The sequence below is a fragment of the Nematolebias whitei genome, chromosome 7, assembly GCF_014905685.2.
Source record: "Nematolebias whitei isolate Nwh7 chromosome 7, NemWhi1, whole genome shotgun sequence".
NCBI classification, from domain to species: Eukaryota; Metazoa; Chordata; class Actinopteri; order Cyprinodontiformes; family Rivulidae; genus Nematolebias; species Nematolebias whitei.
The window spans coordinates 6,763,477-6,781,812 of NC_056504.1; the positions used below are offsets into that span (position 1 = coordinate 6,763,477).

At 41.2% G+C, this 18,336-nt stretch overlaps 1 protein-coding gene across 1 annotated transcript in view; it reads right to left on the minus strand.

The window, feature by feature from the left end:
- celf4 (CUGBP, Elav-like family member 4) overlaps positions 1-18,336 on the minus strand; it is a 124,662-nt gene that overhangs the window by 14,005 nt on the left and 92,321 nt on the right. Inside the window, exons 3-7 of the mRNA XM_037678588.1 lie at positions 10,506-10,554; positions 3,471-3,599; positions 2,565-2,644; positions 2,110-2,250; positions 920-1,058 (exon numbers count right to left, since the gene is read on the minus strand). Coding sequence (XP_037534516.1) covers positions 920-1,058; positions 2,110-2,250; positions 2,565-2,644; positions 3,471-3,599; positions 10,506-10,554 — 538 coding nt within the window. The remainder of the gene's footprint in view (positions 1-919; positions 1,059-2,109; positions 2,251-2,564; positions 2,645-3,470; positions 3,600-10,505; positions 10,555-18,336) is intronic.

Here is an 18,336-nt window from a genome sequence, read left to right on the forward strand (position 1 = left end):
CACATATATATGTATATATACACACACACATATATATATATATTTATATGTGTGTGTGTGTGTGTGTGTATATAATTTATTTTTCATTTGTACTCCATTGGCACATCCAGAAACAATTACAGCAGAAATTTTGATAAAGTTAAAACAATGCTAGTTAAAATCCACATCACTTTTTCCCCCTATTTTTAAACAATACCATTAAAGCTAGCCTTTTAAAGTCATACTGGAGCATTTATTCACAGATATTTCACCTCTTTAAATTATTTTGTTTTGATTTGATTACTAAATAGAGCACACATACATACACAAAAATGATCAAACAGTTCTCTATTTATAGTTTACAGCTTCAAACTAAAAGCCAAGGATTTTGTGAATAATAATAATAATAAAGTTATATCTAACATATTGCTATCACTCCTATCAGTTGTGGTTTTGCTGTTGTCCTCATTAATGTAAAACAGAAAAAAAATCATCTCATTTCACTTCTGGGTCAATTTTCTGTGAAACATGTTTTTTTATTTCATTGACAAACAGAGTCGTCAGAAACATTTTATTACCATTTTTCAAAGAGAGGGCGCGTTGCATTTGTTAGAATGGTAATTATCATCATTGCTGTTTGTTGGTTATCTAGTGCAGCTTAAATGTCTTATTTTTTTTTTCTTCAGATGAAATGACCTGTAACCAGCTCAAGTTGTGGTTTTAGGCTTTTTAAAGCATTCTGCTGTGTCTAAGTTGCACAAGTTCAAAAAAATATATATTTATGTATAAAAATTTAGTCCTCTTAACTCTTTACTAAACTCTTTTGTTTGCTTGAGATACAAAAAAGTAGTTCACCCAAGCAGTGTAACAAATGCCACCTCCATGGCAGATGGAAACAGTCCCCATGGCGATTTAACCTTTGACCTTTAGCCTCTATTACCTGACGTGGGGGTCATTGGCGCTCCTGGGAGGCCATTGATGGTGGCCATGTGCTGCATCTGGGCTGCAGCAAAAGCTGCCATGGGACTGAGGTAGCCCCCTTGGCCCACAGACGCCATCAGCGCTGCCTGCTGCTGCACCTGCAGACCGAGAGGGAGAGCGGATTAGAGGGAGTGTGGAGTAATAAAAGGAAAGCCGTTGTCCGTGAGGTCACTGAGTTGAAGAAGACAGATAAAAGGAGGAAGCTGGGCTACAAAGTGAAATGAGGTACAGCTCAGAGACGAGAAATAGAGGCTATTAGATAGAAACCAGGTATTGACTCTTAGAAAATGTCTATTCTTCCACTTTTTTCAGATTAACTTAAAAAAAATCAACCTTCTCTTCTTTGGTTCTAGTACTATACTTGCAGCCGTGCACGTCACACTGCCATACAAGTCACATCAGTCCAGATATGTCTAATAAAGTGGGAAAAACACAAATATGTCGCTTCGCCGTATAAGTCACATCTATTATGCGTCACCGCTGACAACCTGGAAACGTGGGCCGGTGTTGTGCCAAAAATCGATTGGCTGCCAAATGGCGACCACGGAAGTGTGTACGGGAGGACTTTAACAAGAATTTAATAAGATTAACACTTAAAAACAATTATTTGTTTGCTCAGAATTATAGCAAAGGTGTGTCTCAGTTGAACTTTTCCTTAATAAATGCACTTGATTGGTCAAATCAGCTGCATTTCACCTGGGCGGTGCGGCAAAATGCAGCTGATTTGACGTTTGCTCCAGGAGTTCCAGAGCGAGACGAAGGCGGCCTGTATGGCAAGCCAAGTCTCTCATTAATAGCCACTTTTACCTGTTAATGAGACACTTGGCTTGCCATATTACCCGAGGACTCTCTAGTGGCTGAAAATGGAAGTGTTCATTATTTTCCATGTCAGAATGAATGAAATCATCAGATCTCAGACAAAAATTTGGTTATAAATGTGGAGAAAAAAACATAAATAAGTCAAGTCACTGTATAAGTTGCAGGGCATGCTAATTTATGCAAAAAGGTGCGACTTATACAGTGAAAAATACAAAAACTATTTAGGCTTTAGCACTATTTAATCTGAATGTCTCATTGCAGAAATAACTACAAGACAAAACAAACAAACAAACAAAAATAAACCCTACAAAAACATTTTGTGGCTCTTGCCTGAGCGTAGGCTCCGTAGGCTCCAAACTGCAGGGCCATAGGGTTGAAGATGCCCATCTGACCAGCCATCTGCTGCATGCGGCGAATGGTGCGCTCCTTATCCGTGTCAGCGAACTTTACCACCAGACTGGACGAGGCTCCCTGTTCGCCCGTACACACACACCCAGCAGCACATGTCAGCGTGCTTCCACAGACACATGGACACAAACGTGTATCACACACACATCCGCTCTTTATTATATTTCCTGCCAAGGCAATGGCCTCGAAGCGGTCGGTGCTCATTCCTCTGAAAAATTTGAAGATGGGTCACGTCTAAAGGAGAAATTTCTTCACGGCAAATAATAAAGTCTAACTCGGCTTTAAGAAGGCAATTAAACGCTCTTTGACTCATCTCGCCGTGCGACTCACCTCCCTCTCACACCTACTTTCTCTTTCACAGTTAACGGCATACTCACGGGCATTGTCTGGCTGCCGTGTAGTGCACCGATGGCTGCCTGAGCTTCAGCGTGAGAGGAGTACTTTACAAACGCACAGCCTGCGGAAAACGAGACAGAGACGAGAAACACTGAGCAAAGAATAAAGACAAGTTAAATATTTAAATAAATAAATGCATAAAACAAAAAACAAAGATCCCCTCCGGGATCACTAACGCTTTGTAAAGACAGCGTTCTCTGATCTGGACACTTGTATTGGATGTCAATAATCTGGCTAAAAAAGCCACTCTGACCCCCATTACCAGCTCAGACGACTTCTGATGGGGCTGAAAATGCCAAAGCAGTCTGGTGTCACTTACTATTGACAAGTGTCGCAGATGAATTCGGATGATCAGGTTGCCAGTAGTTATTGAGCCCACTTGGCAGCGTAAGCTGATGAAGCTTTGTTAATGGAGCTTCACGGAGGAATCAGAACGATCAAGCACACTGTAATCATCGGGTTTAGTTATCATCGGGCCTCATTGATTGGCTGCTAAGCCCTCTGATGAACTTCATGTGGTGAACTTGCGTAACACCCTGACAGCATTTTGAATAGATTTTTTTATTTTATTTCCTGCCCAAAACACGAGGCCTGGCGGTTAATAAGGAGATCTGGTTTTTCTTCTTCTGTCGGAACTCAGAAGTAGACTCACGAGGTTAATGGGGTTCAGTTTATTCGTCTCAACTTCTGGGGAAAAGCTTTCCGTGACATGCTCTGATAAAATTCACAGAAGCAACTGTGCGTTTGTAACAGCTCCTCTGACGGTTGTGAAGGAACTTGCTTTATCACTTAACATGAAAAGTTAGAAAAAGAAACAGTCACCCACGTCAAAAGGCCGAGTTACTAGTTTAGCGTCCTGAAAGAGTGACGAGCAGCTGCAGTCTCACCTTTGCTGTTTCCGTCAGGACCTCTGAGGATGGTGCATTCCTCGATGTTGCCGAAGGACTCGAAAAGGCGCCGCACGTCGTCTTCTGACTGCTGCTTGTTGAGCATGCCCACAAAGAGCTTTCTGTCTTCTAAAAGAAGAAGGAGGTCATGATGACGGGGGTCACAGATGCCTTCAGAAGGAAGCAAATGCGCTCAGGCATGTAAACCAATTGCAGAACATAGAACTGATCAGTTTTCTTACTGAAAATAATGCACCATGACGTTCGATATGGACTTTGCATTAACTCGTGCCGAAAACACATTTTCCAGAGTTATAATCCTGTGGAGCAGTTTTGTGTGAACAGTATCTTGCATGCGATAGACAGAAAACTGATTTCATTACAGAGAATCATGGAGAAATGTTCATGTAGGAAACCTCAAAATCTCAACTGCAGTTCGTCATTACGTTATGAGTGTTTGGCACACAAAAGTCACAGTTTGGTACCTTTTTGGTATGGTTACATTGAAAGAAATAAACAAATGCTGAAAGCATTCATGCAAGTACATGCAGCACATGTTTTGTACGTTGTAGCTTCATGTTGGTCACATATAAAGCTCATGTGGAGCCTGATGAGAGGGAACTTACTGGCACGGTCTATTCCAAGGTTATCATGTTAATGTGTTGTATACAGTGTATGGTTTTATTACGTTCATAGAGGAGCTGTCTGAATGCTACAGGCAGCTGGGTTTAGAGTTTTGGTTTTTCTTTGCACCACTTACACTTACATCCGAGTGATGCCAAGTGAATAATTAAGTTTAACGAGGAGCCAGCTACGTCACATCGCTGTTAAACAATGATGTAAAGGTCGGTCCACCTCTTTTTCATCTGCCGTCTGTGTAGCTGACCATCCATCCATCCGTCCGTCCGTCCATCCATTATCTTCAAACACTTCTTCCTTTTCAGATCGGTACCCATATCCAGCAGTCATTGTGCGAGAGTCGGGGCACACTCTGGACAGGTCGGGGGTACCTCGAGCTCTGGTTTACCTGCGTGCTTCATGCTCAGTTGTTGCGGTGTCTCTTCATGTGCCACTTTTTAAAAGTTGTGTTGCAGGACGTAGGGTTAGGCAAATAAACGCTCTGCATGTAGGTTTCAAACAACGTTGCATTCATTCGTATTTAGGAACATCTGTGTAAATAACCATCAAATGCACCAATGAGGGTGGCACAGTGGTGCATCGGTAGAGCTGTTGCCTCTCAGTGAGAAGGTCGTCGGATCGAATCCCAACCTTTCTGGGTGGAGTTTGCATGTTCTGTCCGTGCATGTATGGGTTTTCCTCCCACAGACCAAAAACCTGCATGTTAGTCTGATTGGTAACTCTAAATTGTCTCTAGGTGTGAGTGAGAGAGTGATTGATTGTTTGTCTCATTTGTCTCTGTGTGTCTCTGTGATGGACTGGAGACCTGTCCAGGGTGTCCCCCGCCTCTCGCACAGTGATAGCTGGACATGGGCACCAGTGACCCCACAACCCAAAAGGGAAGAAGCAGGTAATATCTTTGGATGGATGCAGAAATGATAGGGTGTAAAAGTTGATAATAGAACATTCACGTTAACCTGTTTGACATTTTTTTTACATCTAAGTCGATGTAGATAGCTAAGATTTGCTCCATAATTGGTCTCAGTTTCTCTAATTCTACTGCAGGTGAAATAACAGACTGGAATCCATAGAAACCCACTTAAAATTACTCCATTTCTCTTATACTTCACATATATTCACTCTGAGCTTACTGTTGTAGAGCAGCCCTGTGCTTAAAGAGACCGATATGAAAGGCTACACTTCTTCAAAGTGGAGGAATGCTGCTGTTATTCAATTATTTCTGGACTTCATTTTAAGCATTTTGCTTTTATATGTTCTGGACTGCTCGCCTGTAATAAAGCCCTGACAAAAACAGGTAGTTCATATCCTCCTCCTTTTTTTTTTTTTATTGTGAAAGATATTGGGATCTGGTTAAGTGAAAAATCCTTCTGCTGGTTCCACAGCAAATCATTTTACTACAATAATAAATCCTCAAATAAAAAAAAGGATAAAATACTCTGCTGAAAGGTGGATGTGTTTTTTTGGACAGGGAAGACTGTTTCACGCCAACAACTGGAAATAATCTGGGTTTATATCTTCTGTTCAGAGAATAAGAATACAATATGTTGGAGTTTTTATCTTGCACATAACGTCCAAGTAAATGATTCAGCAGAGAGGTAACTTTTTTGCCTGACACAGACACACAGAGAAAACACGGTGTGATAGAAACTGAAAATGGTTTCTGTGACAGTTCATGTGTCTAACTTTTCACACCAATCTGACATTTTTTCCTTAGAATCAGAAGAACAGACTTCCCGAAGATGAGAAATTGTTCCTGTCAGACAGGAGGCAAGACAGGAGCGTTGCTTGTCCTCGGGTCACAGTCGGGACTCGGTAAAATTGGATTCGATTTCCAAAGTGTTTTTTCTGTTTCAATGGATCCTCATTTATCAAAAACTGCATGTTTACCATCATTATTATTAGGGATGCACGATATTGGATTTTTGGCCGATATTCGATATGCCAATATGTTAAAACTTATTTGACCGATACCAATACTAATATTTTTTCCTAGATCTACTTACAGAGACTACACAGCTTTCTCTGCTGTGGAATTAAAATACTACATTATTCTACATGGTCTTTGTCCGTTTGGCCTGTTACCAAATGCAGGTGCCAAAAGGGGCTGAAAATGATGCAACACTTCAACTTGGATTATGTTTAATGTCAAATTTATTCATGACATTTACTCTCTAACACAGTGACAACACTCGAACAGTGCAAATTTATAAATGTTCACAAATCTAAGCTCAACCTGTTCACAAGCAACAAGTGAAAAGCACATAAGTAGTAGTGCATTAGTAGATATACTTGACAGTCTCGTACATTAAAAATCAATTTAAAAGAGAAGCCTTTTATATTGGTAAGTTATTTTGATGGAATGACCGATGTCAATCTAACTTTATCACTAAAATCGGCCGATACCGATACCATGCCGATAATATTGTGCATCTCTAATTATTATTATTAGTATTATTATTATTATTATCAAATGCGCATCAACTAAACAAGCTGTTAGTGATGGATACCCTATTTTTTGGCCTATAAGGAGCACTTAAAACCCTTTAATTTTCTCAAAAATTGACAGTGAGACGTATAATCAGGTGTACCTTATGTATTCATTCTGGTTGTTCTTACTGACCTCGAACCGATTTTATGTGGTTATTGTGAATGAGTTGAATAATATTTGACTTATGTGATTGTTTTGTTTCGCTTAATGCGCCTTATAATCCGGTGCGCCTTATAGACCAAAAAATACGGTACATTTATTCAAGGTCGAGAAAGAAGGCAATACTTCACACCAGTTTTATAAAAGCAACTAAAGCTACTATAAAAATATTTTTTAAGTAATTTGTGGTAAAACATATAAAAATTAAATATTTTAATATCATGCATGTTTTATACATTTTTTTTGTCTAGAAAAGAAATAATCAAAGATGTCGTGTCAACCATCATAAAAACCAAAGATGCATTATTTCCCCCAGTTCTTTTTAAAGACAATTACTCATGCTGTCTTAGAGTAACAGGGCGATAAAGTCTAATACAAATTGCCCTTAATAAAATATGTGTGAGTTAAAGTTCAGCACAGGTCATTAGGGGCAGCTCGTACCAGTACAGAGTCACTGAATCAGTCTGAGGGGAGTCGCAGGAATGTGTGTTGGAGCCACGGCTGCTTTCTTTCCTTACATTACATAAAGTTTGAGATTTGTGGAAATGGATGTATACGTTTGGAAATTAATGATCCTCAGAGCAATTGCCTGTAAATGTGCTCTGCAAATTAATGTGTGTGTAGATGTGTGGGTGCGTCAGTGTGTGTGTGTGCTGAGGGTCCGTTCCCCACCGCCTGTGCTTAACAGGGTGTCCTTGCCGAGTCAACAAGACTAATCGGTGCTCTGGCCTTGCACTGGGATGGGGGTAGTGGGTTTGGTTTTACGAGTGTTTACAGGAGTGGGAAACACACGGAGGACACACACTCACTCACACACTTGCAAAACTTGTGCACAAATCTTAAAAGGTTTGCATCGTCAACATCTTCTTTGATGCGAACGCGTTCACGATTGCACACGTCACCACAGGCCGATGCTTACAGCTCTTCAGGAAGAGTGTGGACATCATGAGAAGCTCTCCCATAAACACACACACACCAACACACACCAACACTCACACAAAGACAATAAATCTCCCAGATCTCCCTCTGCTGCTGCGTTCAGTAGGTGAACGGACTGGAGCCGAACAAACATATTTCGAGTGTTTCAGATCTCATTGTTCACTGGATTCCTTTTTATTGTCAGTTTTAAGGATTTTCTTTACTAAAATGATTTGTCGAACAACGTTAGAAACTTAGCAAAGCTTGACTTGATTCACGTATTCCTCTTAATTTAAATGCAACCTTATTTCACTGAATAGATGGTAAACTCTTTCCAATACATCCAACAAAGTTCAGTCAGGTCATCTGGACGGTTTCTTTTTTTTTGTTGAGATGTTTCGTCTAATGGTGTAGTCTACGCGATACTCGAGTATATGGAGTATACTTACTAGAAAAGCTTAAGACCCACTTAAAAGTGCCCAATGATACGTAACATATCATTAGGTACGTGTCATTGATACGTTAAATGGCAGTTAAATGCTTCCATAACAATCTATCAGTATGCAGCGCTTTGCTTTGATACTGTTTTATACATTATAAACATGTTAATGTAAAGCCAACTGTTGTACAAAGTTTGTTGTTCATTTATTCAACTACAAGCATCAGAGAAATTTGGAAATCTTCAATATATTTAAAAATCAAAATAAATTGACGACTACATTGTACTAACAGGTGTACTTTGGTTTCTAAGCACAGTATACCCACTACAAAAATGTAAACTACACCACTGGTTTTGTCCCTCATTCAAAGAGACTTCACCAATCCGAGGAGCCTTTGGACCAGTTTGAATCATTTTGGCTACTTCAGAGAAGTTGATGGGGGAAGGGCGGGCCCCAGAAAACATCTTATCACCAGCAAACTGGTTGGTTCACTATGTGAGTGTGCTGCTTGTGAGACTGAGTTTGTTGTGGCTCCTCAGATTGACAAAGTCCTTTGGATGAGGGACAAAACATCTCAACAAGAAAAGAAACTGTCCAGAGGACCTGACTGAACTTTATTGGATTTTCTACTTGGATTATTGAGCATGAACTTTGTCTTTCTGTAATGGTCAGCGGTCCTCTGCTGACACCTCATATGCTCACACTTCTCCGTACACGTCGCACTGCCGTATAAGTGGCATCAGTCCAAATATGTGGAATAAAGTGCAGAATAAAGTGGAAAAAACATAAATAAGTCGCTTAACCATATAAGTCGCAGGGCATGCTAATTTATACAAAAAAACTGAGACTTATGCAGCAAAAATGACGGTATTCTGAGTGCTTACTGCTCACATGAGACTCGTCTTTATACTTTGCTCTTAATGATTAAAATGAACAAAGTCTCTCGTGAACCACTGAACAGCTGTTAATGAAACTTTCAGAAGGTTGGTTGACATCTACATCTGGTTAACTTTTGGACTCAATCCAATCCAGTGTGGCTGCGGCAGCCAGCTGATATTAGAAAACAAACAAATGACTATAACTCATCCAGTTTTACAGATGTTGGGTTAAACTTTGGTGCAGCTGAGTAGTGTTCTGAACAAGTACTTTAAGAGCATCACATTTTCGCTCAAAACTTTGGTATTAACTATTAAAGTCAACCATGTTTGTCACAAAAACAAATACATTTCAGTGAGTTTTACAAACATTGAGCAAAAATCAGGCGTGCTGGTAGTTCACAGTATTTAACAGTACATACTTTAAGCACTAACTGAGGTATTTCAATATAGAATAAAATGGCACATAATTTTTTTAGGGTTTAATCCAAATGGCTACAACTCAACAGGTCATATGCATCCCTTCAAGGAATGCTAAGCTTTTTATTCAGTTTTAAGAAGAGTAATCCTCAAACACAGAGAAAGATAGACCTCCAGCACAGATGCATGTCTTGCACAGCTCGTATTTTTCTTCCCCACACTCAGTGCACGCTCCGGTTTTCTTCTGCTCCATCAATCACCCTCTGAAAAGCAACAGACTAAACAGAGGAGGATGTTGCACAGCCTCACTTTCTTTCTTTAAAGGTTATTTTCTTTACAGGGTAACACTTTTCCCTCCCCATGCGTCTGCTGCTTATCAACCTTTAGCCACTTGCATGTTCTCTTCTGACTCTTTTCATTCTCTTTTTTCCCTCGTTCTTGTGACTAGAATTGATTCCAATTATATTAAAAGCTGAAAAGTCTGAATCGCTCTGGACCAAAATGCTCAAACTGCTTCAGTCTTATCTTGTGCAGCCCATTGATTGATGTCAGGAGCAGGTCACTTCAAGTCTAGACACAGAAAATTTCCTTGAAGCAATCTTGGCTGTCAATAAAATGCGACACGCAAACACCAACACAAAACTACATCTACTTTTATTCACACAGGGCTGTCGTTTATTCGGTCTCTTATTTGGTTGATGTAAATGTGTGACATGAGTCAAGTCCGATTTGCTTTGCTGCAAACAGCTTTTTACAGGTGTTCGATGGAAGAGGGGACTCGTTTTCCCTTCGAGAGTGACAAGGCATTTCTGTGTGCGTGTACTGGAATGTGTGTGTGTGTGTGTGTGCGTGCATCAGTGCATATGATGAAACTCAAACATGGGAGCTGCAGGCGGAGCTGGCCAGAAAAGAGCTCTGTTTACATAATGTGTTCTGAATACTGGAGGGTCCGGCCAGGCTGAGCTGTCAGCCTGCGTCGAGGTGCTTTGCATGGCGGAGCAGGACAGATAATAGTGAGGCTGATGTATGCAGGCAGCAGGGATGCAGGGGCTGGGACAAAGAGAGGCAGATGAAGGAATGAAGCAACATACAGTACCTCCTCGACTCTCACTGTCTGCTGGCTTCACCTGGATCGGTCTATTCATCTGTGGCAGAAAGAGCAGGACAGAAAGAGGGAAAAGAGAGACAAAGAGACCAGTTAGCATCATGTAGCAGTGCATGCTTCTACCCTCCTAGAAAACGTTTCTTTTTAGACTCACTCTGACAAATTACAGTTAAAGTGTATTGAAACTCTCCAAAGCTGTAGCACTTATGGCCAATGGGGGAATGGCTGGTTTGGAAATATTATTTGATCTGAGATGAAAGCGGAGAGAAGCAGAGGGAGGGAGAAAAAAGCGAGAGAGGGAGGATAGAAAAGAGGTAACCGTGGATCAGCAGAGCTGCATGTGTGCATGCACCAAAAGAGTTCTGTGCACGTGGACTTTCGGTTGTGGATTTGCGCACGCGTGCACAAACACCCACACACACAATGCAACATACAAATAGCATGAACTCATCGTGCGTTAGCTCTTCAGCTCCTCTCTGCAAATCTTTCTTGTCGATCCACAACACCAGTGCACGCACACAAACACGCGCACGAGCACATGCCCCCCTCATACACACACTGTCCCCCCACTGAGACCTTTCCGCACTGTGTCCGCTGAGGCTCTCCTTTCATTTCAGTCCTGCCTGTCAAAATCTCCCTCTCTGCCTCGCCACCCTGCTAAACGCTCTCCGCCAATCAATTTTTAATAATGCCAATTGCCACGCAGCCAGGAGGAGTGGAAGGGGACGAGAGGATGGAGAAAGCGAAGGATGAAAGGTAAAATGAAAAAGACCGGGCTCCTCCGTGCGATGCAGAATCTGTGTTTTGCAGAAATACTGTTAAATATTGTCCCTTCAGTTTCCTGACAGAGCGGTCATCTTTTAGAATCTGCGGGGCTCTTGGGCGACGGGACAAAGGCCTCAAAACTTTTGTGCACGAGGTCGCAATTTAACGCTCGAACCTTCACCTCTCTCTGACGCTTTTCCACCACTCATATTAAATCCCATCACTCTGCACAGCGCTTATTTAAAAGGCTCACTTCTCTCCCTCGTCTCCTCCCTCTCTCTGACAGCCAAGAGAACCCTACTAATGTTTTTAATGTGCTGTGATGCATTATTTATCAGACTGACTGTTGATATCAAAAAAGGACGAGTGGGGATTAAGAAAACAGTGAAAAACCAGTTAAAGTTGGTGGAAAAAAGTGAACGGGTAAACCCAAAAGGACGGGTTTTCCAAAAAATAAAGTAAAAGATGAAGGTGGTGTGTGTTGGAGGCAGGTGTTTAAGGGGAGAGGAATGGGGTGATAAAAAGGGAAGGAGAGACTGGAGGAGAAGGAACGAGGAAAAGAGGGCATAGGGGGAGATGAGGACATAGATCAGAGTGTGGTACAAGGTCAGCTCAGGGCTCCCGGGGGGCCTATAAACCTGCATACATATGAGCACTTTTACCATGACCCATACAAATGGTATGGCCTCAGCCTGACCTAATTGTGTTCCTTCGCTCTTGGTTTTATTTGCAACTGCAGGTTTGAGCCTGCAGTAAATCGCGGAGCCAAATCCCCTCGGCTTCAATTGTTACTGAGCTGAGATCATTCGAAGACATAGAGAAAAGAAAACAAGATAAAAATCAAACATTATGATGGTAGCTCAGGTCTTCGTCCATAATTTATAAAAACTCAAACATCCTTTCATTTTCGTCACTGCCAGTTGAGCACCCCAAACCGTCCACTAATAAACCTTTAAACGCCGCTCAAAATGAAGTGATGTGGTTAAACCATTATTTTCTTTCGTCACTGGAACCTGAGTGCAGTTTCATGGGCTCGCTATCAGCGGCTTTCCATTATCCACAACCCATAACTGCTTCAAGGTCAGTTTTATCATCCTGCTCATAATTGGGTGAGTTAGCACCAGTCCAGCGGACAGCCGATCCCAGAACAGTTGTTAAAAGCAGACGCAGACTTGTTCCGATAGCTCCCCTAGGATTGTCTGTGGTGGTGCGAGCCAAAGCCAGATGGCAGCGTTGAGCTGGAGAGAGGCCCTGTGGTCCAATGTGGAAGAAAGTCTCATGGACACAAAATGCACCGAGGCGCGTGCATTCACACTTAAACGTAAACACAAATGCAAAACAGCGCCAGGTGAGCTGACATAACCAGACGTGGCTGCGTTAACACATAAGACAGGCACAAAGACAAACATACAGCAACACAAACAGGCCTGCAGAAGGCAAGGCATGGATCCACAAGAGGAAACACACACACACACACACACACACACACACACACTGCAAATGCAAATGAAGCCGTGAGTTTCAAAACATGCACCGCTGTAGTGGATTCACTTTGTAGCAGAAACCCTAACCCTTGCCTACTTTTTCACCCTAACATTGCAAATCCGGTCAGCTTTCCATCCCCGAGGACTTCCTACGTGGAGAAAGTCCAGCACAGCTGTCCTGTTTTACAGTGGCTTTGGCCCGAACACACAATCGTGAGCTCAAGAAGAACAGCAGCCACACACACACACACCCCTCCGTTGATTATATAACTCGGTGACAGCGCTCGCTCTGCCTCGGCGCTGCCACACATCCACTGTTAACTAGAGGCTGAGGGATTACATGGTCTGCATACAGTTCGTGGTGAGTCATTCCTTTGAATCGGTCTGGTACAGCCCGAGAGTCTTGCAAGGCCCACGAGTCTACAGTTCGCCTTATCAGATTTAACCTTGATGTGGGACAAAAGTGCAGCCTTTGATGCTGCTTATTGTATCGATTCCGCTGCACGAAAGCTCCAAAAATTAAGTTATGAAAACATCGTTACGGTGACAACTCTATGGGATTTCAGCCCGATGAATTTCTCTACACAGCCTTGTTATGTCGAGCGCACTTCAAACACGGTTTATCGAGGCAGTCCCAGCGTTTTCGAGCCTCTCGCACACACAGAGTAACACGTGCACACGCAGGCAGGGTAACGCTCACAAGGACACAAAAGTCCACACTCACTCAAACTCCCATCGTTCTCCGAGAAAAGGAATATTGAAAGTGTGCTTTACGAAACTCGAGAGAGGAGGTAGGATTTTCTCATTTTCGCCCTCGTCTCGCAGATGTGTTTTTGAGAGAGAGAGCGGAGCAGTGCAGGCCAGGTCATTTCATTATCAGAGTGAGAAAGCACTCCATGAAACTCTCCCAGGGAAGCGAGGAAGGCTGCTCATAATATTTCTCCTCGGCTATTGTCAAAACGCTCTCTGTTTTTACATTCTGCAGCTAAAATGCTGTTTTAAAAAACAGGCCAAATTGGCTTGATTGTATCCCACCCAGTCTGAATGTGGAGATCTTTGAGCCTTTATGGTTTTTGTTCATGCATATATTCACAGGTTTTCAAGTCGAGGAAAGCAAATATCTAAAAATGAGCTCCTTCAAAGTAAGGTTTGAGGATTTTTTTAATTTTTTGGCTTGGGCAATAAATGTTTTGGTCCAAGTGTAACAAAATTCTGGTTCTCATGACAAATGAACCACTGCCGGTCAACCTCGAGCTGCTGCCCAACCCGTCTCAGCCTGACTAAAACTCATTTGATGTTGGAGACGTGTCAGTAGAAACATGAAATAAACAAAAGATGGTTCTAAACCTGAGATGCTTTTTGTAAAACTGGGCTTTTCTGCAAAGAAAGAAAAAGAAAAATCTCCTGAATGGAAAAAGCAGCCGAGCAACTCCAAATATTCAGGTTCATAAAGAAGATGTGTTTTAAAAGCTTTGATTTTACAATAATTTACACATTATATCGATCAAAGATCCTCTGAATGTGTATTAAAGCTCAGAGAATCCATGCAAAACTTTCCACAGACGTATTCAGAAGCAAAAAGGGAGCTAACATCAATGTCCATCCTGCAAATTATGATGTTCTTTGGTCAGCTCCTTGTCATTTACTGACCGCAGCTGCAAGAAAATGAAAAACTAATTCAGTCAGTAAGTCAGTTAAAACAAGTTTCTATTCTGTGGTTTGGGGAGAGAATAAGCTCAGTTGCTTCGTGCTGTCAGGACATATAAATACAAATTATGGTGTACAGGATAGTTATAGCTAACAAAGACCCTAAAGCTCTAGTTCAGCTCTTTTGAACTGAGGTGTTGTGACATTTTGTTCTGTAGTTATTTCCTTGTGCAAATAGCAGGAACAGTGAGGTGTAGCACCGTCAGAGCAGCCTGGGCTACTTCCTGCAGGAATACAACATTTCTGATGGAATAACAATATAATGTCCAACTGAAGGCAGCTGTACGGTTTGTTTACATAAACTGATTTGAAATGTTTGAGTTTGGAGGGGTTTTCTTACAGCAGTATCTCACCTTGGTGTTGGACTCGTAACTCATCAGTCTGCTCAGAAGTACACCTCTTAAAAATGGGAAATAAAATTATTTCTCTGAACTCTGTTAATTCAAAACACTATCTACAACAGGTAAGATAGTCATTATTCACAAGCTTTCCACAGAGACCCACTTCAAAATACCCTAGCTTTAAGTCTTTCTTTTCACTTTAAGGCAGGTGGCTTCCATGTACACACAAAAACAGCCAGCAGCCCTCTCTGGAAGAAAATAAGTTAGTTAAATCCCTCCCTGGTCTGCTACCTGCTCATATCTCCTCCCACATGTCACGTCATCAGTGCAGTTACAGCGTGCGCTCTCAGGACATCATTACCTGCAGCGTTCCCTCAGTGCAGACTGAACTTGGCAAAAAGGCCTTTTCTTACTCAGCTCCTGCAACTTAGAACACCTTGCAACAGGAACTGAAGTTGTCCTCCTTGATTTCTTTATGGTGTTTCAAACATTTGATAATGTCAATAGAAAAATTAAGGCAAATATGTTCTTGTTTTTAGTACTTCACTCTGTTTTACGGCACCCTGATTTATTGTTTTGTGCACTACTCTTATTTTAACTGCATTTTTACTGTAGTTTATTGTAATCGTTGTCTGCTGTTATTGTCTGTACTTTAAATTCTGTCTGGAACAGGTCTTTTTTTGTAAATGAGTCCTCGTGGCTCAATGAGACTAGCCTGTATAAATAAAGGTTGACTGAAAAATGGTCTTTGCATCAATATTTCCTTTACCAAATACTTAAAATAGAGGGAAACAGCGCCACCAAAATCTAATCTGTGTAACAGATGTTACAACTGAAGCAAAGCAGCATTGTGTCCACAAAACTGAGGTGGAAAACGTAACTAAATGTACAAAATGATAAAAACAGACTTAGTTTTTGTTTTCTTCTACAATCAATCAGGTATCATATACCCTATATTCACAGGACTACTTTTATTTGCAACCTCATTTTTGTACAGACATAAAAATTTGACTATATTAATAAATTAAACCCCACTACTTTACTATCACTGTCTGCTTCTTGTCAAAACATCTGTCTGTATTTGATCGTTCAGCTTTAGTTCCTAACACAAACCTGTTACAAACACAACAGCCGCTCTGCGATAGTCCACCTGACGTGCAGTGATTTGACAAGAACTTTAAGGTTAAAGTATACATTGACAAATGGTTAAATCCTACTTGGATTCCCCTCAAGTTTTATCTCCACTAATGCCTGCACATGGCAGCGGGGTGTTTTTCTACCATCCCTCGCCGTGCACTTTTTCATCCTGACATATGGCCAAACATTAAACCTTCCTGGTGGTGTGAACCACGCTGCACGGAGATCAGTGTCTGCGTGTGAGGTTAAAGAGGGCCGTAAAGCAAAGCATCCCAATCTCTATCCCTTTGTTGCATTTATCTTTTTATTTTTATATAGATCTCCTCACATAGTTACAAAGAAAGAAAGACGAGCTCTCTGTTTCATGTCAGGTCAAGGATGAGGGAAGAGTTCTCTGACAACAAGGACACCTCGCCCGGCTCTTTGTGCTGGGATTGAGTGGCGTGGGGGATTGAGTCTGAGTGGACACAATAAAAAAGGACATTCTGAGAAAGAAAACATCCAGAAGTATTATACATTGGCTCAGACAACTTTCGTTTTTATTTAGCTGCAGTTTCTACTTTGATAGTTACAACAACATTAAAGCAACAGTTTTTAAAAAAAACAACTGGGACACCAGACCCGATGTCAGAGACGTACACATAAAAAAAAACAACAACTACAAACTAATGGGGTATATGGTCCAAGAATGCAAAGACTGTTCATGCAAAGATGGGGAAGAAAGCCACGCAGGTTAAAAACCAACACTGGGGCACCAACATCAGAAAAAACCAACACTGGGGCACCAACATCAGAGTTCTTATCACTGCTGATCTATTTCGAGAAATTCAATGGCGGTCAGGCTTAAAATATCTCAGAGTGAACATTTCTAGTTTCAGTCTCATCGGTACATGTAATGATTGCATATTTCTCCAAACTGAGATTGCACAAAGAGTTATCTACAGCAGGTAAGAAATTAATAGCTCATAACCTTTCCACTGCGCTTCAAAACATTTGAACTACCGCCACCGCTGCCACTCACCACTGAAGCAGGTTTGATTAAAACATTATGCATTAGCAGTAATATATATATACTGTGAGATATATATGTATATAAGTATATATATATATACATACATACAATTGAATGTTAAGGTTTTATCTATTTCTATATTCATATAAGGTGCACATTTTATTCTCATAAATCCCACTGAAAACCACAATGTGAACAAAAACAGAAAACTGCTGTTGACTTGTTTGAACTGCTGCTTGCTCTACGGTGCTGCAGCTTCAGTGCACACCGAGGTTTCTGCATCTCTACAAAGACAAAAAAAACAAAAAACACCCAGAGATCACAACAGTATGAGCTCCTCATTCTAACCCCTTGATTGTTCTTGCGTTCTTTATTACCACCTTACACACTTTATAGGCACATAAAAATGTTAATCTAGATAATGATGGACCCACCCACACATACACACATATATAGGTATATAGGTATGTGTGTATGTATATATATATATATATATATATATATATATATATATATATATATATTTAAATAAATAAATAAAAGAAGCGGGTAAAAGAGCAGGTCAGTGTGACAAGTTCTTCCCTGATTAGTGCAGAAATAAATTCTCAAGCACAAATTTATGTCTTCAGCAAGACTCTGTTCAACTTTCTTGAAAACTGTCTTTAAAAAAAACAAAAAAACGTAGTTATGCAAAAGACATTTTTTTTTTTAAAGCTGCACATTATCACACACCCCCGCTCCTCCTCCACGCCTTTTCTTATTTGCTTGCAGTTGGTTGAAAAACAGCAGAGCTTTTCTCGCATCCATTGTTTGATCCGTTTCACACCAGCCCACCTCTTTCTTTATCTCCTCCTGTTTTCTCCTCCGTTGTACTGGCGGGCAGCCTGAATCCCAGCGTTACAGTGGGACGGCTTTGGAGTCGTCCTGAATGAGAAGTTCAAATATAAAAAAGATAAACTGTGTTTTTCTTTCTATTCTTGTTTCACATATTATTTCACCCGAGTCTTCTCTCCTCCTCTGCGGCACGATTCTGCTGCTAAATTAAGTAAATGACTGAAAACTTTTGATTTCCCCCCTCCACCAAGGTAATGCATAAAACACTGTCTCCCCCTTCATTTCCTCCATCTTTTTACCGCCTCTACCTGGATAAGAATCGACAGGGAACGAGAGCCGACAGGGTTTCCTGCGAGCGCTTTAATAGGAATCGACAGTTCGGAGTTCTGTTGTCACATTGTAACTGGATGGAAAAAGCCCATCATCTGCACCCCCAGATGATTCGTCGCTGTCAAACCTGTAATAGCTTCACACTTGCCTGGGACACACACCCTGACACACTAAAAGTCATGCAAATGAGACACGCAGAGAGCTCCGCTTCT